Here is a 24,066-nt window from a genome sequence, read left to right as displayed (position 1 = left end):
CCCGTAGCCGATTCTCTCGGTCTTTGGACCCAGTTTCTCTGAATGCCATACCAAACCTACCCCACAGTCCCTCACGGCCACATCCCATGATCCCCTCCTGGCACCTGTCTTTCACAGACATGATCGCACTCATGGGTGTGTGTGCGCATGCGTGTGCAAGCATGGACACGCACTGATTGTCTCCCCCAAGAACCGAAGCCCCACAAGGTCAGGGAACTGGTCTCTGTTTCTGTTCTGCCCAGCGCCTTCAACAGCGTAGAGTAAATATTCAATAAATAATTGTTGAATGCAGAACGTCAAATGCCCTGTCTGGGGAGCCCCAGAGGAAGGGAGCTGGAGGTCTTTGAGGACATGGTGTCTGGGGGCCCCCAGAGGAGCCCCAAGTCCAGGGAGGCGTTATCAGGGCACCCAGCTGCCACGGCTGAGGACCCCACTGTGGGTCAGAGGGACATGCTGGTGAGATTGTCCTGGCTCAACAGTCCCTTCCGGCCTGCGCCACCCCCATGCCCACTGCCCCCGGCGCCACCGCCACCCCCACAGTACTCGTGCAGCCTGTGTCGCAGCGTGACGAGGGCTGAGCCCAGGCAGGCACCATTGGGCGCCTGGGGTCCCCCAGGCAGCTGGAGCAGCAATGTGGCCACACCAGCCATGCCATCTTCAGTGGGCTCAAGGGTGATGGGCCCAGCTCGCAGGCCAGCGGTCGTGGCGGGGATGGCTGGAAGGCAGCAGCCTCCTCCCACGGGTCCCCAGGGCCCACCGGCCCCAGTCAGCAGCAGGGGTGCCAAGAAGGGTTCGGAACGGCGGAAGGTGGGTGGCGGGAGCCCAGCAGGCTTCCAGGCAGGGGCTGGGGCAGTGGGGTCGGGTGGGAAGCAGACAGTGACCTTGGCAAAAGGGCGGCTGGCCATCTTGGTCATCTCTTGCAGATGCCGGCGCTGTTCCTGCCGCTGGTCCAGGGCCTGTTTGGCCTTCCAGAGGAGCACACAGAGTGAAAGGAAAAGGAAAAAGCAGGAGAAGAAGACAGAGAAGAAGACAAACAGGTCGATGTGGGCCTGGTCCTGCCGGAAGAAGAGCAGCCCTTGCGAGTCGGCCGAGCCATTGGCACCAGGCCCACTCGGGTCCCCCACGCCCAGCAGGAGCAGGTAGAAGCGGCTGGACTTGAGAGCGTGGTGCTCATGTGGGTAGGTGATGACCAGCCGGTCCCGCACACCACGAACCACGAGCACAGCCGATGGCTCCGTCACAGTCACGTAGGTGATCAGGCCCCGTGGCCACACTTCCCGCACCCGTGGCTCGGCCGGAGTGCCTGGCCCGCTCCCGGCCCCCGGTCCCCCTGGGTCCCCAGCCCCCCGGGTTCCGCCATCAGCAGGGGGTGGGGGAGGCGGTGGGGGCGGGGGTGGCTGGATATGCACGGTGTGGACGCCTGTGTCGGGGGCCACGCGGACCACGAAGGTGTCATAGGAGGTGGAGACATAGAGATCCACGGCACCGAAGGTCACATCCAGTGTCAGGCGGATGTCCACATTGGTAAACTTGGGCTGCACGCCAAAGAGGACGGTGCGGCCGGGGCCCAGAGCCCGGCGCTTGGGTTCGTGGAAGCAGTTGGTCTGGGATGTGGGGTCGAGGCAGCACTCCTGCTCCACAGAGATGAGGCGGTAGCACTGCTGGCCACCCAGCGGGCTCCCATGGAATGATTCCCGGCACTTAGCGCACTGCGGGCACGGGGGTGGTCGGGTGGTGATCAGGGATGAGCTCAGCACCCGGCCACCCTCCAAGTCCTGATGTTCTGTACCAATTGGGGAGCAGCCACTGCCCCAGGCTCAGTCCCCAGCAGCTTTCTTGTGACTGTACCTCCCCTGGGGCCTCACTGACACAGTATGGAGGCCACCAGAATCCTAGGCTCCACGCTGCTATCCCTGCCGTCAGCCCCAGTGACCACAGCACCCTCATGTGGAGGCCTCTGGAACTCTCAGGAGTAGCGATGAAGGGCTCTGTTGAACCTGCCTCTACTCCTCACTACCTGTGTGGCCTCAGACTAGTGACTTAACCTCGCTGAACTTGGATCCTTCCTCTATACCCAGGCAGTAAACAGGGCTTGCGCATGGGACTGCAGAAAGCCCAAGCACAGCACAGGATGGGCTGGCCTCACCTACCAGCCTGAGATACATCCCACCACAGGGCCTTTGCACTGGCTGATCATCTTGCCCAGATTACTCTCTGCTCGCCCACAACCCCCACGGCTGCTTGTCTGGTATACTGACTTCTATCAGGTCTTTTCTCAAGTGTCACTTTCTCACCAAGGCCTTCCCTGGGTCATCGTATCTTCCATCCCCACTCCACAATGCTGGCCCTCCTTGCTCCTTACTGCTCATCACTAACATACTCTGCATTTGACTTACTTGTTCGTTTGTTGCTAGACTCTTCCATGGGAATGTAACTTTCCCAAGGACAGTAGGCCCTGCCCATTTTGGTCCCTACTGCATTTCCCAGTGCCTCCCACACAGCCGGCACATAGTAGGTGCTCAGCAAATGTATGTTGGATAAATGAGAGGGCCTCTCGGGGTGTGGGGCCCTTGGCCTGGGACTCACTTCTCCAGCCTTACCTGGTACTTGTAGCAGTCCCGACGGTCGCTGGGGGAACTGCCCTGGCACGTGCCCGTCTCTGTATTGTTCTGACATGGGCAGCCTGTCCCGTCTTGCTCATTACATGTATCTGCATGGCCATTACACTGGCATCTGAGGAAGGTGGAGAAGATGGGGGTCACAGAGCTCCCCTGGCCCACAGGGCTCCAGCCTGGACACTGCATAGGTGAACTTGAATCCAGGCTCTAAGCCAGAAGAGGTAACTGAGGTTCCCGGGGGCGGGGTTTTGTCAAGCCATTTGCCCAAGGCTGTGGAGCCAGTCAGCAGCAAGGTCAGGATTTGAAACTGGGTTGGAATGACTCCGGTCGACTGAGCATTCGGAAGGAAGGCCTGGGGTGGGAGGCCGCCCCAAGGCCTTGCCCCTTGGCAGCTCTCTCTCTACCCCCGACATCCACGGGGGTGCTCGGTAGCCTGCATGTCAGCACCGGCCTCTGAGCAAGGGGGTCTCCCACCTGAGTCTGGCTCAGGGCCCCTAACTCAGCCTCAGCCTGGGGCCTCCCTGGGGATATTGTCCGCTTCTGCCCAAGGGCAAAGAACTGGGGAGGGGGGTGTGGCTCCCGGAGTTATTCCCCGTAGGCAGGGCAAGGGTCCCCGGGCCCCCTCCTTCTTACTTGGTACACTTCCCATCCAGGAGGAAGTAGCCGTGTAGGCAGCTCTCGCATTTGTCCCCGTAGCTGTTATTCTGACAGTTCACACACACGGCCTCATCTTCACTGGGCCCCTCGGTCACCCAGTTGTCAATCTGGCCAAGGAAAGACAGGGTGATCGCAAAGAGGCGTGGGCCAGTCCCTTCCTCCCCGAGACCCAGGGGTCCTGGACCATGGCTTTTTCTACCTCCTCTGGATCCAGTGAGTACTTCTCAGGCTCCCTCCTGGCCATTTCGAGCTCTTTCCTGGAGACGCAGACGTGGCTATTGCCACGACAAAAGGCATGGCAGGGCCGGCAGGTCCCACCCCCAACAGCTGAACCCACGAACAGGGGGAGGCACTGCTCACAGTGGCTGCCCTGGAAACCAGGGAAGGGGTGGTCAGAGCAGGTGGTGAATGGTGGCGGTGGGGGATACTGGGGAGTGGACAAGCGGCCTCAGGGAGCACCACGGGAGTGCAACAGGGACTCAGGCTCAGGGTTTCAGGCCTGAACCCCACCTGGGTGCAAGTTAGCCCTCCGCCCTCACGTGCCAGTGACTTGAGGCGTAGGGAAGGGGATGGTGTTCATGCCCATTCAGCCCAAAGCGTTGAGCTCAGAAAGCTCTTCCCTACACCACCCTGTGTCCTCACCCCACGGGCCCAGCCTCCCTAGTTCAGCACCGACTCTGTCCACTATTCCAGGGTGGCCCCTCTCTGACACGATTTCACACAGTGTCCCCCAAGTCTCCCCATGTCCTCCCTGGGCCTGGCTCCGCAGGGCTCAGAGTAAGGCTCACGACTCTAGCGCGTGGGCGAAAAGCTCCCCAGGCCCTGTCCCGGGGCGCGCCTGAGGCCCGGGGCAGCCCACCTTGGTGTGGTTGCGGCAGAGCAGGCAGTGGTCGCGGGCCCCCACCCCTGCACACTCGCTGTGGCGGTTGCAGCGACACTCTGTGGAGCAGTTGCGACCCACGAAGCCAAAGTGGCAACGGCAGTGGTCGGGTTCCACACACGAGCCATTCACACAGCCCTGCGCGCACACGGGGCGGCAAAGTCCAGTCACACTGCAGGGGTGGGGGGTGGAGGGTCAGGGCCCAGTATGGGTCCTCAAGCCTCCGGCCAGCCCGCCACCCACTAGATGGCCCTCATCCCTGGGCTGTTCCACGCTCCCCCTCCGGGGTCACCTCCATCTCCCTCAGGGGCTAGCCTGCCACCCTCTCTCTCTCTTCCCAGCGAGCCATGTTCAGCTCACCAATGTGGCCCCTCCACGCATTGGCCCTTTACCCCTTCCGGTGTGAATCCCATGCCTTGCGCCTTCCCGCTCCCACAGGGCCCCCTGCCCCAGAGTCACCTAGGCCCCGCCCCCGCCACCTCACTTGTCCATGGTGTAGCCCGCCTTGCAGCTGCACTCATAGCCGTGCGGCCGGTCATGGCAGTTCTGCGTCTCATTGCAGTCGTGGTGCCCGTTTGCACACTCATCCTCAGGAGGGCAGGACAGGAAGGCCCAGGAGGCCCCAGGCCGCCCACAGGTCAGCCCTGGCACAGGGACGCAGAGCTCTGCCTGAGTGCCTCTGCGGCAATGCCCGCCCAGCCTCCTGGGGCTTTGCTCCACCTTCCCCTGACCCCCCCCTCCGAGACAGCCCCCAGCACCCCCCAGGTTCTCCATGCCAGACCCCAGCCCAAGGGCAGTCCCTCTCACCAGACCCCCAGCGCAGCTCACCATCACGAGGACCGCTGAGTCCACCCTCCAGGCAGCGGCCGCCCCCATCCTGGCCCCCCCAGGCACACCAGCCACAGTGGGGGCGCCGCAGGCACAGGGCACACTGGGTTGCCTGAGCACAGCCCAGGGAACAGCTCTCGGGTCCACGGAGCAGGCGGCCACAGCCTCCAGCCATACATCGCAGGGGCAGGTAGGAGGGGCTCAGACACTGTACAGGGGAGGGGAGATGAGAAGGGGGCAGGGCAAGAAAGAGGGAGAGAAAGAGGATCAAAGACATCCTCGGTGTCTTCCCGGACCACAGCCCCTCCTAGGAGCTCTCACCCCTCTCTGGCCACACTGATGGGCAGGAGTGGACACCACTTTGTCAAGCATTTGTGTCAAGCATTTGTAACTGGGAGTCCACAAGGGGAGTCAGGCTGGTGGCATCCTTGAAACTGGAGGTGAGGCCTAGAGGTGCTGATTGAATGAGTAAATCACAGCAAATGAAAAGAAGGGGGCAGGAAAAGAGCAGATCCAGAAGGAAGAATTGAGAGGACCACACACCCCAAGCCGGCGGTAGGGCGGGGGGGGTGGGGGGCAGCTTTCCAGGCTCCGTCTCCAGTCCCTTGTCAGGCCTGGCTGCTAACAGGTACCACTGTGTTGGTGTGACTGGGGGTGTCAGTCTCCCCACCTGGCTTAGGACTCATGGCTGTTTCTCACAACCAAAGGGAGGCAACCACCCCAGTAGAGACAGAAACTAGCGACAGGAGCGGGGTTGCAAGCCACCGCCACTTAGGAAAAACATGGAGCTGGCTGTTGGGGCCCAGGGTCCTCCCGCGCTAAGCTGGGAAGCGGAGTCTGCGGTCAGGGGCTGCCCAGCAGCTCATGCGCCATCACTTAGCACGTCCTGGAGCCCAGACAAGGTGCACGGTCAGGGTCAGACTCTTGGGAACTTACCACAGGGTGTCAGAGCATTTTATTTAATGGTCAGGCCGGAAGTATAAGAAGATGGGCATTAGTCCCGGCTGTCCGACAGCACTCAGCAACCACACGATCCTCAAATAGACAGCCCTGCCACTGCGGCCGGAGCTCGCAGCCCACGGATGCTGACGGCCAGCAGTGAGCTGAGCTTTGCCCAACCACCAGAGCTAGGCTTCCAGATCTAAATTTAGGGCACCCCTTAGCAGGCGGTGGGGTTATCTGGAGGGGAGGGACCGGGGGAGCGCAAGTCCCCAGTCTGTACAGCGTTTCCTGCTGTGACCTCCCTAGTGGCCACAGGCGATGCTGTCCAACACGTAAATTGCATTCCCTGTGCTTCCGGGAGGATGCAGGAGCGTTAAGTCCTGGGAGCGGGGTTCTGGCTCGTCCCAACGGGTGCCTGCAACCTGGCGAAGCACCTGGCACAGGGAAGGGGCTCGGTCAAGAACTTGGTGAAGGGGCGCGTGGGTGGCTCAGTGGGTTAAAGCCTCTGCCTTCGGCTCAGGTCATGATCCCAGAGTCCTGGGATCAAGCCCCATGTCCGGCTCTCTGCTCAGCAGGGAGCCTGCTTCCTCCTCTCTCTCTCTCTGCCTGCCTCTCTGCCTACTTGTGATCTTTGTCTGTCAAATAAATAAATAAAATCTTTAAAAAAAAAAAAAAAGAACTTGGTGAAGAGGGCACCTGGGTGACTTGGATGGTTGAGCATCTGCCTTTGCTCAGGTCATGGTCCTAGGGTCCTGGGATTGAGTCTCACATCAGGCTCCCTGCTCAGTGGGGAGCCTGCTTCTCCCTCTACCTTTCTCTCTCTCTCTCTCTATCTCTCATGAATAAATAAATAAAATCTTTTTAAAAAAAAAAAAGAAAAGAACTTGGTGAAAAGAAGCCAGGGAAGGGAGCACTCTATTGCCCATCCCAGGCTCTGAAGCCAAAGTCATTCAAAAGAACGACTGCTGGGGGTTAAAGTAACAGCAGCCCTTGAGTCCATGCCTCTCGGGGCTGCTCTGTGCATCTGTTTTGTCCAATCTGTGCTCTCGGGGTTGTGAGAAGCCGAGCCAACACTCCAGAGCTGGCAGAAGGCATGGAAGTCCAAAGCCCTGACAGAAGTGACCTCCCTGCCACGTGTAGCGCCAGCGCAGCCCTGGAGGCTCCTGCCTCGCTGACGGGCTGGGTGGGCAGGATGTACCAGCCAGCAGGCTCCCTGGCATCGAATTCTGGGCCCGGGAGTGCCCACAGAGATGGATGACGGGCATCCTGATGCTATTTGGGGAGAACCCGTATCACCACAAGGACCCCAGACTTGGGGATGAGGCCTCAATGGGTTAGAGACCCACACTGGAGGGGTCACACAGAGAACCTCCAGGGGGAGCACTGCCCGCCTGGCCCTGGTGACCTGCTGGGTGTGTCCCACAGCGTGGAGGCTGGGATCCTCCCACTGGGCAGAACTTGGGGGCAGAAAGCGGACAATGGAGAACGGCTGAGATTAGAGACCCCAGGGCTCCAGAAGGTCAGAGCTGCAGGACTTCCTCCCCCAATTCTGTGTAATAAAACTGAGGGGGTCTCTGTTTCTTACAACCCAAAGTTCCAAAAGCAGAGAAAGGGACAGAGGAGGCAAGCGTGGAGGTTGGGGAGGGAGAGGCGAGACGGCATTAGTGGTCACAGGAAGGATGGAGGGGACCATGAACCCAGCTGCAGGGTCCGGAAGGAGGTGGTGTCTGAGCAGATACGACAGGGAGACTCAAGAGGCCAGGAGGGAAGGAGGAGGTGCTGGTGGGAGAGGAGAGGCAAGGAAGGAGGAGGACAGAGGAAGCACCACAGAGGGACCACAGCCAGGGAGGCAGAGAAGGAAGCAGGGCAGAGGCACAGGGGGACAGGCAGGGCTACCTGCTGCAGGCTGCTGCTCCACACGCAGTGCTGCCAGCCCCCATCCGCACCCTTGGAGTCCAGGCAGGATGTGCAGTTGGGCAGGAGATGACAGGGGGTGGGGCAGGGAAGCGGGGGCGACGACTCCACCGGCATTGGGGACACGTTCAGCAGGGAGTGGCTAAAGCACGTCCAGTCGTATGTGGGCTGCACTGAGAGGATGCGGCGAGTCTCCCCTGGGGTTGAGGGCACAGGAGTCAGAGCCCGGTTCAGGCCACCGGCCTCTCTCCCCGGCTCTGCCCTTCCTTGGGCCCCCAAAGGCTAGGACCCCAGCCTGTCCTCGTGGGGAGTTAGCCAGCCTTACCTGTCCTCTTGAACTGCCTCGTCCACATGCACTTGCCCTCTCGGGTGCACTGCTCACAGTCTGCCGCCCCGCACACCGCCTCCGAGCAGTTCCCGGCCCAGAACACCTCTCGCTGGTTGATCCGACAGTCATTCTCCGAGGTGCAGGACCCGTTCCGGCCGATGCAGGCGCCCTCCGGGCAGTTGGTACACCACTTACAGCGGGGGGCGGATGCCTGGAGGGGGGCAACATGGGCTCACTGGGGCCCTCAGGGTCCCTGGCACCCCTTCTGACCCGGCTCTTCCCACCCAACCCCATCTGAAATCCCTGAGACCACCCCCCTTCACCTCTCCATCTCCAGGCTGAAGGGTCCGGGGATGGCGGGCCAGGCACTCACTACAGGTCCGGAGACGTCGACATTCCTCGGGGGAGCGAGGCATGGGGGAGCATGGGGGGCCCCCACAACCCAGCCTGGGGAGGCATGAGGCCTGGCTCAGCACACCCAACCAGACCCCATCCCTCCTCCACCTAACCTCGCCTCTTCCCGGTGCCTCCTGGACATCGTCCCACAGGGCGCCCCCACATGTATCCTGGACTGGTCTTAGCCCAGGCCTCCCCAACCTGCTCTCCCCCACCCCACTTGGCGGTGGTCTTCCATCCCCCTGCCACTCTGGCCAGAGATACCAGACAATATCCTACACTCCCCTGCCCCTCCAGCCACCAAGGTGTCCCCCACTCACCACTCCTGCAGCCCCTTGCCCAGTTCAGGCCTCTTCTCCAGCCTCCTCCTCCTCCTCATCTCTCGCCTCCCAGGTCTCCACAGCCTCCCCTCACCACTGGCTCCCTCCCAACAGCCCGGGGGCTTTCTGCCCAGGCCTGCCCCTGCCCTCCCCTGCTCAAACCTTTCCTGGCTCCCCATCACCCACAGTGGAGGTTCATAATCCCTTACCCCAAATCCCTGAAGGCACACATTTCAGAACTTTCCAGATTTTAGAAAAGCAGTGGGTGTATCCACTGTTACATAACACTCCTAGTGGAATCTGGGGGAGCACCTCATAAATCAAAGCCTTTAATAATTCAGAAGCAAAAACAGTGACACATTTAATGGGACAAGCCAAGGCCATTAGTGGCTTCATACCGGTTCAGGATAATCACGTAGCCGAAAGAGTTTATGCTGAACCAAGGTCAGCCCTTTCAGCTTCCTGAGATGTCTGGCTTCCCAAACAACAGAAGCCCAGCACCATAGCCAGGCTCCGGGAGCCCTTTCTGAGCTGCCCCCACGCACTGCTCTAGTCTCATGTTCCCCCAGCATAGATGGTCCCTAAAATACACCGGGCATAGCCCCGCTTCCAAACCTTTGCTGGTCTAAACTCTAGTGAGTCATTCAGGACCCAGTTCGGTCCCAGCTCCTCCAGGAAACATTCTGGATGATACCCCAGCCCACAAGCAGGGTTTCTCACTGAAGGGTCCCCCAGCCTGACCCTGCCTGTGATGTGGTTGTCCATTCTCCCATGTGAGCTAGTGTCCTGCCTGGACAGTACACTCCTGAGCACCCCCGCACACAGCAAGCCTGGCCTAGCACAGAACCCCCTTCGGGGGGGCACGGGTACTGCCCACCATGTGCTGTTTGGTCACCACAGTTACCTATGAGCCTGGTCCCCAGACAAGCAGGCCCCGTGGCACCAGGTGCAGGCCTCAGACTGGTTACAAGCTTCGGGTGAGGGCAGCAGGCGGCAAGGGTCAGGGGGCAAGGTCAGGGCCAGCAGGCGGCCCAAGGCCACGCCCCCAAAGCCCCCTGAGAGGTACAGACGGCCCCCTACCGCCGCCACAGCATGGGCCACGGACTCCTCCATTGGGGCCCCCACGGAGGCTGGGCCTGGGAAAAGACAGACTGTTCAGAGACTTAGGGAAGAGAGCCCCACGAGCCGGTCAGAGAGGAACACCGAGCAGGGCAATGGACTGAGGACTGCAGAGATGGACAGACGGAGAAGATACATAAGGCCAGACAGGGCAAGAGAACACAGATGGCAAGACAAGAGAGTGAGAGACAAACAGGAAAAGGAAGTGTAAAGAATGGAATAAGGAAAGGGAGCAAGCTTTTGGAACCCAACAGAGGAGGTTGCACGTGGGGAAGGCGCCAAATGCCACTGCATCATCAATTTCACAACTGTTCCTTTTCTTATGTGAATTTCACCTCAAGTCTGTAAAATCCTCCAGAAAAGGGGGTGTCTTGGTGGCTCAGTGGGTTAAGCCTCTGCCTTCACTCAGGTCATGATCCCAGGGTCCTGGGATCAAGCCCCGCATCGGGCTCCCCGCTCAGTGGGGAGCCTGCCTCTCCCTTTGGTGCTCCCCCTAGTTTCTTTCTCACTCTTTCTCAAAAAAATAAATGAAATCTTCTTAAAAATTTTTAAAAAAAATTTATTTCTTTATTCTCCCCTGGAGCATTTTTTATTTTTTTTTTAATTTTAAGAAGACTTCATTTATTTTTTTTAGAGAGAGTGCTTTCTCACGCTCTCTCAAAAAAAATAAATGAAATCTTCTTAAAAATTAAACAAAAATTTTTAAAATGCTCCAGGGGAAAATAAAGAAAGAAAAAGTCACAGAGCATTTAACAAGATAGATTAAGGGCAAAAGGGAATTAGAGACCGAGGGCCAGAGAGAGAACCAAAACAGAAAAGGCCCAGAGGCGTACACAGTCACGCTGGGAAGCAAAAAAGACAAGGTCCAAGCCCCTTTCTGGCCTCTCAACAACAGACTGGAAAGAAACACCCCCACGTATAACAGGGGTGTCTCCAGAAAGTGGGATCATGAGGATTTTTTCCTTTTTATTTCACCAATTATATACAATGACTGTTATTACTTTTTTTTTTTTAAGATTTTATTTATTTATTTGACAGAGAAGGAACACAAGCAGGGGGAGCAGTAGAGGGAGAAGCAGACTCCCCACTGAGCAGGGAGCCGATCAGGGCTCTGATGCAGGGTTCGATCCCAGGACCCTGGGGTCATAACCTGAGACGAAGGCAGATGCTTAACCGACTGAGCCACCCAGATGCCCCTATTACTACTTTTATAATCAAAACAATAAATAAACTTCCCAAGAAAAGAAAAGGAAGGCAGGCATCTCTGTGGGTATTTAGGTAACAGAGAGTTAAGCAGCTTTGCTGGGGGGTCTAACGGGGCCAGAGGGACTCCGGATGAGTGGGGTCCTAGGACAGGGCCAGGGCTCCTTCGGGACGTCCCTGGGGCCCGCTGGGGGGGGGCACTGGACTTACGGGTCAGGTCAGGCAGGAGCCAGGCATTGCAGTTGACCTGGTAGAGCAGAATGTCGCTGCTGAACTCATCGGGTTCTGAGCGCCCCCCAAGGACCACCATGGTGTCCCCCAGCAGGGCTGAGGCATGGAAAAGTCGGGGGCGGGGCTGTTGGGGAGACACCAGCAAAATGGCCGGTCAGAGCCCACACTCCTCTACTCACCAATCAGCCCACCCACCACCCTCCCACACCTCAGCCCCCATCAGCCCTACCCAACCCAACCTCCCTCAAATCTCAGCTCCTTCCTCCAGAAGACCTCCTTCACTCTTCAGAGCAGCCCCCAGGGCCAGCTCCCTGCCTCAAACTCCTGGAACCCCCATGCCCTGTGCTGTTCCCCCAGGAACCTGACCCAGGCTGCTTGAGATGAATCCCACATTTCTCATGTGACCTGGCCAGCTGGGCTGAGGACATCCAGGGAGTAAGGCTCAGGCCTCCCTTATAGTCCAGTCCCCAAAAGGCCTTAGAAATATGTTCGCAGATGGAACACTCAATCATCTCTAACCAGCACATCCGGGGACCATGTACTCCCACCCACTATCTCCTCTGGCCTTGAAGGCGGCCCCCACAAGAAGCGTCAGTCCCAGGTTTTACAGAAGGGGAGGCTGGGAAGTGGAGGGCCACACCAACAGTGGGGCAGAGCTGGGACAGAAGCAAGGCCTCTGACCTCCTGCTCTAGGATGCTTCCCTCCAAGTAAGTGATGGAAGAAGGGGAGATGTGGTGGGGGCACAGTTGAGTCTAGGGGACTGTAAAGGAGGGGACTAGCAGTCCAGGGTTGAGCCAGTCCCTGGGGCACTGGTTGCGGAAGGTGGCCCTTCCTGCCCTCTCGATCAAGCTGTGTATGCCTCTTTTCCTGACCTTTGCCCCCTGGGAAGGGGCCAGCAGGCTCCAGGTGCGATCGGGACAGTGCAGGGAGGAGAGCTCAGGGGACGGGGCAGCCAGCTCCACGTGGAAGCGGAAACCCCCAAACACATAGAGGGAGTCAGTGGCCTCGTGGTACACCGCAGAATGACCATAGAGACCTGAGGAGCACAAGTGAGCAGACAGTGGGGGGAGGGCTGGTAATTAGGATTGCCCTCCCACTTTCCTAGGTTCCCCTTCTTCCTAGGCTCCCACACCAGGCAGGAGCTGCTTCGGTTCAAAAGGACCAGCACTTGCGATTCCCGGCAAGAGAAGAGGGAGAGATGGGGTGACCTGCATGTCCTGGGGGGGGACAGTGAGCAAAGAAGGGAGAAGGGGAATGCCTGAGGGGCAGGGATCTAGGACCTAAGAGAGGAACGCAGAGACCCACTGTCACTGGGCAGGCGGTGGGCCGCCTCTTGTGGGAAACTGAACTTCCCAAGAGTGGGTCTGAGAACCTGGATGGGTGTGGGGGAAGGACGGGGACATAACAAGGTCTAAGGGGCAGGGACCACAGGGTATGGCAGTGGACAGAGAGCCTCCACAAAGCCCCGGATGGCCTGGCATTCAAGGTGCTATCCCCTCCTTGTCCCCAGCCTTACCCGTAGGGGGTGTCCCGCTCTGGGCTCCGGACACCCAGGTGCCAGTCACCAGCTGGTACTCAAACAGCTGCTGGTTGAAGCCATTTTCGGGGGAGTACCCACCCACCAGGAGCAGAGACAGGCCTCGGCGGGCAGTGAGGGTGTGACCAGCCACCGCCGGCAGCTCCACGGTCTGGGGCACCTGGAGGATAAAGGGCAGAGGTCACCAAGGAGCTGGAGGTTAGGGCTCAGCTTCCAGGCGGAAACAAGGAGGTAGCGAGCTGCCCGAAGCTGTCAGACCCCAAGTTTCTAACTCGCCATGGTCCCAGCAGGGGTGCGGTAGGCCCCCTTGCCTTTTCTGCCTGCTCAATGTCACCGATATAGGGAGAGGGAGCCCGGTGTTCCTTTGGGAAGCCCTGGCTCTTCTGCTGTCACTGGCCGCATGGGGCTGACTATACCCCCCCACCACAGCGCATGCATCCCAGCTGAGCAGACAACACTATCCCATCCACTTGGCCAAGGCTGGCTTGGAACTACAGGGTGACCCAGGACAGCCAACGAGATTCAACTCTTGGACTCACACTGGAGACCCGGTGCAGGGGGGACTGGGGGCAGGGGGGATGGGCAGACAGGAGGGTGGAGGGGGAAGCTGCATCCCCTGGGGTTGAGATGGGCAGGAGTGCTCTGGTGGGCCCTGCTAGAGATGGCTTGCTGGGGGGGGGGGGGACACGCTTGGGGAAGGGAGAGGGGCTCACCTTCTCCTGCCGCCACTGCAGGGTGGTGAGATTGAGCACCCAGAAGTCGCGAGTGACACCCCCAGCTGTGAGTCCCCCCAGAAGGTACATGGCACCGCGCCCAGCAGACACGTAGGCAGCCGCGTGGAAGGAGCGGGGTGAGGGGCCCGGGCCCCCATCCTCGGCTCCCGCCAACATCTGTGTCCACCGCCGCTCGCTCACTGAGTACCTGGCACCAAGGGGAGGAAAAGGAAGCTCACCATACAGTCATCCCAGCATGACCTGGGGTCACCTCCCCCCAGACATATCCCCAAATCCCCTAGGGTGCCCCTCCTTTGACAACCACCTTACATCCCTCCCCTGGGGTGGCAACCGCCCAAATAAGGGTGAGCCTCCTATGACAGGCGTCCCAACATCTTCTGGGTGTCTTTCACCTGTAGAGGATTTTGTTTTTGTTGCAGTTTTAATATTTTATCTACTTATTTGAGGAAAAGCGCATGACAGAGAGAGTGCACACACGAGCAGTGCGGGGGCAGAGGGAGAAGCAAACTCCTCACTGAACAGGGAGCCCCATTTGGGGCTTGATCCTAAGACCCTGGGATCATGACCTGAGCCAAAAGCAGATGCCCAACGAACTGAGACACCTGGCGCCCCTAGAGGTTTTTGTTAACACCAGTTTTTTTTGGTTTTGTTTTTGTTTTTTACCCCTGAGGGAACTCTTATGTGACACACATGTCAGCATCTCCCGAGGTGACCTCCTCTCATTCAGGCATCCCCCCACCCCCTCCGGAGGCTGTCCTCACCTGTACAGGTTTCCCAGCAGCCCCTGGGGCAGGCCGAGGCCCCCAAACATCCACAAGGTGGCCTCAGGTCCCTCAACCATGGTGTGCCCCAGGCGGTGTAGGAATCGGCTGGCAGTGTCCTGGGGGCGGTGGTGGGGGACACGTGGGATCAGGCTGGGAGTCAGGGCTGAGGGGTGGTCCCAGGGATGGAGGGAAGGGGAGAACCATCCAGGAGGCGGGCAGCATGGCACCTCCATGCAGTGGCACCCATGACTCACAGCTGAGAGGCGGCTGTCCATGAGAGTCTCCCAGACCAGCTGCCCACCGTCCAGCTTTGTGCCACAGTCGGGGCCCCCAAAGCCCTCGGCACAGATGCACACACCGAGACTCTGGGGAACAGCAGAAGGAGGCTCAGGGGAGCCGGCGTACCACCCCCGCCCCCTGTGGCTTGCCCATTCCCCCCCATACCTGGTTACAAGTCCCTGCCCCACTGTGGGCATTACAGTTCTCAGGACACAAAGCCATGCGGCAGTGGGGGCCAGCCCAGCCCTGGGGACATCGGCAGAGTCCGGCACCAGCAGCTCCGTCCTGGGGCACACACTCCTGGGGGACCGGGCAGCTCCCAGGGCCCCCCGACCCGCAGCGGGCAGAGCCCACGGAAGCGTTGAAGCCCCACGATGAGGAGCCATTGGCCTCCCAGTGCAGCACCAGCAACCCTGTGCAGGGAGAGGGGCCAGAGGCTTGTGGCCGGGCCGGGCTCCAGAACGCGACTCTATCCCCGGGGTTAGAGAGAATCTGGTGTCACCAGGCAGGGCAGCAAGGCACTCCTTATCATTTAGGATCAGTGCCATGCTTCACTGCTCCCCCACACGCTGCACACCCTCTCCCTCACCCAACCCATCAAATTCTGATCCCAATCCCATTGCTGGCAGCTCGAACCAAGCTGGAAACCCTGCACAGCTCCCTACAGCTCAGACATAAAACTGGGTCTCCCTACAAAGAGATTAGCAGTGGGGAAGAGGGCAGGAATTAGATAGAGCATATGCATATACGACCTCATTAAAATGATGTTGGAAGGGGGCTGTAGGCCCTCTGACCTCAAGGCCTCCCACTGTCCCAGCCCTAAGCACTCCAGCACAGCAGGCCCCCTTCCAGCCTCTCAGGGCCTGGGCACCCACTGCTCTTCTGGCCTGGAGAAGTCACCCCCCCACCCCCCGGCACACAAGGACCCCTTTAGACCTCCAGGAAAATATCCCTCTGCGAAAAAGCCCTCCCCAACTCCCCAGACCGGCCAGGTGGCTGCTCCTTCCCACTTCCTCTGTCCCTTAGCAGAGGTGTCCCTGTTCTGACTGTAATTTGTTCAGTGCTGTCTGTCCCCCACTGCACCCCACCCCTGCCGTGGGTCCCTGAAGGCAGGGCCTGCGTCCCCTTGTTCCCTGCTGAACCCCCCGGCACCCAGCTCAGGCGTGCCTCACTGGGGGTACTCCCAACGGCTGAATGACATGAAATCGAGGGCCCCTCGGTCCTAGCTGCTCCCTGGGGAGGGGGCTGGGGTGGCACGCGATCCCAAGCCGGCCAACTACCTGCCCCAGCCTTGGAGATCTCGCTCAACTACGAGGCGAACAGAAACATTTCCAAACCTGAGTGCCTCAACTGCCCCAGGTAATGAATCATTTCTATAGCAATTCGCTCAGCCGGAGCCAGTTTCCCAAACCCTCAGCGCTGCCGACGCCAAGAGGCCTGGTGAGTCTCAGCTGTGGTGTGTCTGGGGCACTGCGGAGTGCAGAGCAGCACCTCTGGCCCCTGCCCATGACATGGCAGGAGCACTCAGGACAGAGCCAAAGGGCCCAAGGGGCAAAATCCCTCCTGGCTGAGAACCACCAGGCTGAGGAGGGGGCAAGGGCTTTCACACACTACATTCTGTGTCCCCCAGAGACTTGTCCCGCTCAGCCCTTCTCCCCAGACAGGCAGCCCAGCCAGGGCAATCCTCTCTGCCACCCAGATGTGACAAGGGCCGGCATCAGCCAGCGAGTCAGGGGCAGAGTCAGGCTGGGCCTTGAGCCCACCTTGGGGGACAGTGTAAGGGGCAAGGGCTACGCAGCCTCGGACAGGGTCCCACTTTCCCCAGACCCCGTACCCGACAGGGCCTGCACAGTGAGGGGCCTGTCCCGCCTCTGGCCGCAGAAGGCAGCGATGAGGCTGCGGTCCGATTGCACGATGCCAGTGTCCAGGAAGCGCGGAAATCCATCAAAGGCCAGGACGTAGCTCAGCTGGAGGTGGAAGGCACAGAATGAAGGTTCAGGGGACGGTAAGGGTGAGGAAGAGGGACGTGTGGGGTCCAGGAGGAGGAGGAAGAGGAGGAGGAGGAGCTCAAGAGGGGAAGACACTCTGAGCCCAGGAAAATGGGCCGCCTAAAACTTCCGAACAGAGAGTCACACTGCGGCCACCATCCCCCTCCTGTGTTCACAGCAGACACGGCTCAGGGATCAAGCACTCTCGCACAGAGCCTCTCTCTCAACACATAGCTCCTGGCAGCCACGACCTACCGGTCGGAGTTGACCCACACAGTGCAAATACCAACCACGCCTGGACTGGGGCGTGGGAGGCCCACGAAACAGGTGATCTGGGGAACGGGAGGGTCTGGGGGCTCCGGAACGAAGGTCTTTGATCCGAAGAAGACAGCTTAAGGTTTGGAGTATAAAGGAACAGGGATGCGGGGTCAGGGTCTGTCTGCGGATTCGGACTGGGCAGGGGAGACATGGGCCTGAACCCTGGTGCCCTCGGTACTCACTGTGCAGGGGGTGCTGCTGTCGGGGGAGAAGGTGAGGGTAAGTGGAGGACACAGGGTCCCAGGGGCACAGGGCTGCAGCAACTCGGTGGCCGAGACAACCCACACACAGTAGGACAGGCCCGGCCCGGCTCTCGCTGCCCCGCCCCCCTGGAGGCAGCAGCCCCCCAACCCGGCGTGAGCCCAGTGCCACTGAGGACACGTTGGTGAGGAGGGCACGACCCCCACACTCCCGGAAACAGGAGCCACCAGCCCTGGGTAGATGGAGGAGAGAGCAAGAGCGTCAGACTGGTCCCGCCCTGTCCCATCCTGTCCCTAACCCTCCCCTGGCCCTCCTGGCGGGCCCCTGGCTCACCGGGGGTCCCCGTAGTAGCCAGGGGAGCAGAGCTGGCAGTGGGCACCTTCCGTGTGGTCCTGGCAGAAGCAGAGCCCGCTGAGGTTGTCACAGTGGCCACGGCGCGGGTCTCCATGCCCATTGCACTGGCACGGCCGGCAGCCGCCCGAGCCCGTGGCATTGCCAAAGCTGCCGGGCCGGCACCGCTCACAGCGCTCCCCCCACGTCCAGTCTGTGGAGGCCCCGGGTAGGTAGGACACGGAGTCAGGCCAAGGGCAGGAGGAGCCATACAATGCTCAGCCGATCCCTGACCCCGCACAGCTGCTCCAGACCACGGTGACCAGGGGAACCCAGACTGGGGAGGTATTGCACACCTCCAGAGGGGAGACCAAGCCCCCACCAAAGACATGGGTGGCACTGAAACCGTGTGGGGTCTGGAGCAGACCATGGGGCAGGGGGAGCGCTAGCTGGGTTGGGGGACCCAGACGCCCAGGCAGAGGAAGGACACTAGAGCCCTGAGGAGGGTCCCTGAGGCCAGCCCCGGGAGTCGGGGAGGAGGCCGCTCACCCTGGCACTCATCACAGAAGCCAGGCCCCCGCCTGCGGCAGTGGCTGTGGAAGTTGCAGCCACAGTCCCGGGAGCAGCGGGGCGCAGGCGGTCCCGGGGCAGGTGTGGGCGGGGGCAGGTCCGACGTCCAGCCCAGGTCACACACGCAAGTGAAGTTGGGGGGACCGCTACACACACCATGGCCACAGTCTTCCAGGCACCTGAGGGCATGGCGGGGGAAGGCAAGGCTAGCTGGGGCCGGAGTACCCAAGGCACACCCACCTCCCACCCCAGTCCGCCACCTCCTCTCCACAGCAATGCCAACCCAGGCCATCGCCTGTTCTCCCCGCTGCCACCCGTCCCGGACTCTGTGGGTGTCCCACGTGGTAACTCCTGTCTCTATGGTAACCACATATCCCGTCTCTATGGTAACCACATATGGTAACCACCAGGGATCTGCTCTCTGTGAAAACCCCTTTCAACTCGGTCCTCCTCCATCTCCATGGCAACGCAGAAGACTATGGCCCGCAGTCCAGGGGTGACCCATCTCCACAGTAACTAGTGTTGCACTGGGGACCCTGTCACTCTAATGAGGGCCTAACCCACAAGGTAAAGCCCCCTGGCTCACGGGGATGCTGGTTCCCCAGGGAGGCACCCCAGCACCGCAATGGCTTCCTCCCTCCATCTACACGTGCCCCAGCCCCAGGGCGACATCTCCATGGAAACCCCTCCCCGCTCACGTGCGGTTGCAGTAGGTGACACCATCACCCTGGTAGCCTCGCTGGCAGTGACACTCGTAGCTGAGGGGTGTATTCAGGCAGCTTGCCCGCAGGTGGCACCGCGCCAGGCCCAGGCGACACTCATCCACGTCGGGACAGCGGGCATACGCCCAGCGGGCAGGGAGGGCCACCGACAGCCCCAGGCCCTCCCCCACCCACAGGGAGCAGTTTCCCCCACCCAGTGGCCCTGAGAAGTCTCCCTGGAGGCAGCTGGGGGGGTGGGGAGGGGTGGGGACGGAGGAGAGGGTGGGAATGGGGAGATGATAAAGAATCGAGAGAGAGATCGAGACAGACAGAAAGGGACCAATTAGAGAGAAACAGACATATGAATATGGACAGAAAGACATAGCAAAAATGAAGGAGAGAGGGAAACCCAGAGGAGTCAGACAGGAGGAATTGTAACAAGCAAACAGGGGATGGGAGAGACACACAGGAAAATGGTTAATGGGAGAGAGAAGGAAAGACAGAAACAGAAAGACAAGGAGGAAAGATGAGAAGAAACCAGTCACAGAGACAGGGAGAGGGTGGAGATGGAGAAGAGAGAGGGAAAGGGAAGAAACAGACAATCGGCCGTTAGAATCAGAGCAGGAGAGAGCCCCACACCCTGCCCACACACCAGCCCTCCGGCCTTGTGGTCCCGGCCTCACCGGCCCAGCGTGGGGTTGTCCTCGTTGCCACACCAGCCACACTCGTGGCTCTGCAGACACTCGTGGCAGGTCAGGAAGCGGTCACAGCTCCGGCACCGAGGCTCCGAGTGCACACTGTGGGGCGACAGGTGTGGGTGGGGGTGTCCACATCCTACCCCCCGCGCCCTGCCCTTCTCTCTGTGAGCCTCACCCCCCTGCCCAGACCACACCTGTCATCCCAGCCGCGGCAGCCCCCATGCGGGTAGCGGGCCAGGTAGGCTGCGAACAAGAAACAGGTGTGCGTGGACTGGCACCAGGCGCACTGGCTGGAGTTGGCAAGACAATCGTCACAGGTCAGGCGCCTGGGGGTGGGGAGCAGGGGCAGGGTCAAACTGTGCACCAGCTCCCCCAAGCTCCCTACATCCCCACTCCCTGGGCCCAGGTGGCTCACTGGCTGCAGAGCGGGGAACACTCCTCTGGGCTCTTCAGGGCACCCCGACTCCGGCCCCGCCGGGTGCACGCGGCATCCCCTTTGCGGCTGGTGCTCTGATGCCACTCGCAGAAGGGGTCCTGGGGAATTAAAGAAGGAGTTAGAGCCCAGCTTAACCATCTACCTTGGGATCCATAAGCAGCTGCTTCCCTCACCTGCCCCACCCCACAAACCACCCCTCCAAGCCCCCTTCCCTCCCCCGCTGTCTGTCTCTCCAGACTTCCTCCTTCAGCCAATGGCATCCATGGGATCTGCCTTCCCAGCACCCACCCCCTTTTGGGGCAACAGAACCCCTGTGTCTGGTCCAGTTGCAGCTGATGGATCCTGAAGCCCCAGAGGTAGGCAAAGGGCCACACTCCCACCCCCCACCCTAGTCTCCCAGATGGTTCTGAGAACTGGCACAAGACCCAACCAGAGCCAACAAAAACCTGCTTCTGGGACTTCTGCTGAGCTGGGGGCAAGAGGGGGATGGGGACAGAAAGGTGCTCTCTCTTACTTGGGACTTGGGGGGGGGGGCGCTAAGGAGGGGGATGAAAGTCTGGGGCCCTTGTGGTTCCCTTGCCTCTCCCAAGAAGTGAACCTCCAAGGGAAGTGAGGATATAGGATGGAGAAGGTGGATGCCGAAGACGCTGTCTGAACTACACACCTAAAGACCTATCTCTGGGCTCTGGGGCCCGAGCCCATAAAGGCCCCTCCGGTAAAGAGGTGCTAACTGGGGTTTTCTCACCCTTACAACTGGGAGAGTCCTGACTGCCAGGAGCCCACTCTCTAGCCCCTCTCCTCTGCTCCCCACCTGGCTCTCACCTGCAGATCAAAGACAACGGCCCACCTGTCTCCCCCCACTGTACCCAAGGGACCCCTTGGATGCCGGTGCCAACTCCAGGGGGCTCACCCCCGCCCCCACCCCTGGTCACCTAATTCGGCTGCCTTGATCCTGAGACCTCCCCTCCATAGCCTGGCAGGCACCTGAGTGCAGGCATGACAGTCTCGGTGCTCCTCGCAGAGCGGGCAGAGGGCAGGCACCAGCACCAGCAGGGACCCGCCGGCCCCGTCGTCCCCGCAGTGGGCCCCACTCTGGCGTAGGTGGCAGGTGGCGCTGCTCAGGCACCAGCCACAGCCCTGGTCCGCCAAGCAGCCCAGGCAGGAGGAGTAGGAGGAACAGGCTGAAGAGCGGTAGGGCTCCAGGAAGAAGAAGGAGATCTCCTGGGGGAAGGGCTCACATGAGGGCCGGGGGTCCACCCAGGGCGGGAGCTGAGGACCGGGGTAGGGGTCAGGGTTGAGCACTGAACACTTAAGTGTTTGGAGACAAGGTCAAGAACTCAAGCATATGGAAAGTCAGGATTTAGGAGGAGCAGACAAAAGGGGATCGGGGTTTGAGAGCATCCAGATGAGGGAGTGGAGCACAGAGGGCAGAAGTCAGAGCAAGAGGAGTAAGAGATATGGGCAGGGGGTCAGAATGTGAGATCAGGTCGGAGTCTGAAGGTCAGAGGTTGGTGTCTGGAGGGCTCCAGGTGAGGCCCAGAGGTCAAGAGTCAGGGAGTAGGAGGTTAGCTCAGGAGAGTTAGAATTTGCAGCCTGCGGTTCAGAAAGCTCCGGGGGTCTGAGGCCCGGGCAGAAGTACTCACACTGCCACCTGGCACGCCAGTCCGGTCCCACAGCAGAGTGAGTTCGCTGTGCCCAGGGCCCGCTGAGCCATTAAGCTGGCCCCGGATCTCCACTGCATACTTGTGGCCCCGGGCAGGCAGCGGGAAGAGGCGAGCAGACCCTGGGCGCTGCAGCCGCCTCGTCTCCTTCTCCTGCTGAGCCACCCAGCGCCCCACCTCCTCCTGGGTACAGGTGAGGGACAGATACGGGGGTCAGAACGTTCCAGCTGACCCAACCCCTGAAACCTCCAAGAGCCCCAAACCCACCTCACCTCCATCCTGGGAAGAGGAAGAGGGCTTCAGAGTTCCTTAGACCCCAAGAACCTCTGAGAACCCTCAACTAACCCCACCACCATCACCCATGACCTCCTTGGGGGGCGTTTGACTTGGTAACTCAGACCTTCCCCACCTTCTTCAAAATTCCTTCCCAATTCCATTCATAACTGAAAGCCCCAGGGCTCTCCCTCCACTAAGGATATGTCCCATGCCTCTGATTTCTCCCCAGTCCCTCCCTGCACCATACACCCCACCCCCCCATATTTGCAACTAACAGCCCCCCAAATGGTCAGGCACCCTCACCATGTTCTCCGTGTCAGGGCCCCGGGCCATCCGAGCCACAACGTGCAGACGCTGGGCCCGGGCCCACACAGCTACATCCTCAGCCCCCGCCCCTCCGGGCCCTCCGGGCAGCAGGGGGTGGATGAAGCCACGGTAGACCAGGGACACGTCGGTCTCTGGGCTGGGCGTCAGGGTGATGGTCGTACTGCGGACGATCAAGACCTGGGCCCGCCGGGGAGGAAGATATGCGTGAGTGCCTCTCCGAGTGGCCCCGTTGTGGCCATGCCCCTCAGGCAAACATCAGAACCAGAAAAAATCAGGCACCCCAACTTCCTTCCCTCTTGCATCAAACAAGAGACCGAGGCCAGGGGCACTCGGAGTCAGGACTCCAACTTGGACAACAGATAGCACGGTGCCGGCCCCCCGCTCATCACCTCCTTCATCAAACTCCGGGACCCCAGACCTTTCAAGAGCTTCTTCCCCAACAGTCCACCTTTCCACTTTCTACCAAAGCCCTTAAGAGTCCACGCTATTTTAAAAAGTCCTTGAACTACAGGGTTCAGAGAAATTTCCAAGTTGGTGAACACAGCCCATGCCAGCCCATGCCAGCAGGAGGGTCACACCCTAGCTCCTGTGAACTCCCAGACCCTAGCTCTATATGGGGACAGAGCTCCTTTGCTCACGAACCTTCCAGACCTCACCCTATGTAACATGTTCTTGGTTATATAATAATAAACCAGCACACGAGTTTTTTAAAAAACAAAAAAAGGGAATCCAGATCCAACATTCAAAGTGACAGACATACTACATGATTTATTGGCATGCATTTTATAATCATTTTATAATTGCAAAAGAATGGAATAAGCCAAGTATTCGTCAACTACTTAAGGAAACTATAGCACTACAGCTTTAGAATCTAAATGGAGTATTACAAAACTGTAAAAAAAAAAAAAAAAAAAAAAAAATTGAGGGTGTTTCCTAAGTCCTAAGAAGCTTGCCAGGACATGTTAAAAAATAGAAGTGGCAGTGTAGTGCAACTGGACTATTACTTTTTGGGGAAGAAAAATAATAATAATTAGGGGTGCCTGGGAGGCTCAGTCGTTAAGTGTCTGCCTTCAGCTCAGGTCTGATCCCAGGGTCCCAGGATCGAGCCCCACATCGGGCTCCCTGCTTGGCGGAAAGCTTGCTTCTCCCTCTCCCATTCCCCCGCGTGTGCTCCCTCTCTCGCTCTCTCTGTCAAATAAATAAATAAAATATTTTTTTAAAAAAAGAATTAGGGGAGCCTGGGTGGCTCAGTGGATTAAAGCCTCTGCCTTCGGCTCAGGTCATGATCCCAGGATTCTGGGATCGAGCCCCACACCGGGCTTTCTGCTCAGCGGGGGGCCTGCTTCCTCCTCTCTCTCTGCCTGCCTCTCTGCCTACTTGCGATCTCTATCTGTCAAATAAGTAAATAAAATCTTTAAAAAAAAAAAAAGAAAAAAAAAGAATTAAATGTCACACGTGCATGTATCTGAATAAGTAGACCTACAAGGATATAAAAGAAATCCCAGATGATCTTCTGGAGAGACTCAGGGTGACATCGAGTTGGGGGGATGCTGGGGACAGCTACACGACATACAAGAGTTGGCAAATCCAGAGTTAGCGGATTGCCAACGACAAATCACTAAAAGGTTAGCAGTTGCCAGGGGCCGGGGGAGAGAGGGAACAGAGAGGGATTACTTAATGGATCTGGAGTTTCTTTATGGGGTAACAAACATGTTCTGGAACTAGGTGATGATCGCACAATACTGTGAACATGCTTCATGTTGCTGATGGTAAATTTTATGTGATGTGTGTTTTAGCACAATTAAAAAA

The 24,066-nt window shown here is 59.3% G+C and overlaps 1 protein-coding gene across 1 annotated transcript in view; it reads right to left on the bottom strand.

Moving 5' to 3' along the window:
* Positions 1 to 207: 207 nt before the first annotated feature.
* The window catches only part of LOC111139506 (multiple EGF like domains 8), a 36,755-nt gene continuing 12,896 nt past the window's right edge, over positions 208 to 24,066 (bottom strand). The window contains 30 exon segments of the mRNA XM_022491786.1: positions 208 to 1,709; positions 2,601 to 2,733; positions 3,252 to 3,382; positions 3,475 to 3,645; positions 4,135 to 4,327; positions 4,640 to 4,799; positions 4,984 to 5,191; positions 7,822 to 8,036; positions 8,165 to 8,378; positions 8,491 to 8,614; positions 9,788 to 10,019; positions 11,416 to 11,590; positions 12,310 to 12,473; positions 12,954 to 13,134; positions 13,688 to 13,895; positions 14,470 to 14,588; positions 14,727 to 14,837; positions 14,917 to 15,164; positions 16,586 to 16,718; positions 17,240 to 17,386; positions 17,388 to 17,490; positions 17,592 to 17,802; positions 18,138 to 18,337; positions 18,857 to 19,105; positions 19,543 to 19,656; positions 19,752 to 19,883; positions 19,973 to 20,091; positions 20,978 to 21,214; positions 21,637 to 21,837; positions 22,234 to 22,434. Coding sequence (XP_022347494.1) covers positions 441 to 1,709; positions 2,601 to 2,733; positions 3,252 to 3,382; positions 3,475 to 3,645; positions 4,135 to 4,327; positions 4,640 to 4,799; positions 4,984 to 5,191; positions 7,822 to 8,036; positions 8,165 to 8,378; positions 8,491 to 8,614; positions 9,788 to 10,019; positions 11,416 to 11,590; positions 12,310 to 12,473; positions 12,954 to 13,134; positions 13,688 to 13,895; positions 14,470 to 14,588; positions 14,727 to 14,837; positions 14,917 to 15,164; positions 16,586 to 16,718; positions 17,240 to 17,386; positions 17,388 to 17,490; positions 17,592 to 17,802; positions 18,138 to 18,337; positions 18,857 to 19,105; positions 19,543 to 19,656; positions 19,752 to 19,883; positions 19,973 to 20,091; positions 20,978 to 21,214; positions 21,637 to 21,837; positions 22,234 to 22,434 — 6,303 coding nt within the window. The 3' untranslated portion in view covers positions 208 to 440.

Source organism: Enhydra lutris, unplaced genomic scaffold, assembly GCF_002288905.1.
Source record: "Enhydra lutris kenyoni isolate GAN:26980312 unplaced genomic scaffold, ASM228890v2 scaffoldscaffold110, whole genome shotgun sequence".
Classification (NCBI taxonomy): Eukaryota; Metazoa; Chordata; class Mammalia; order Carnivora; family Mustelidae; genus Enhydra; species Enhydra lutris.
The sequence above is the reverse complement of the archived record's forward strand: the minus strand, read 5'-3'. Positions and strand labels throughout refer to the sequence as shown.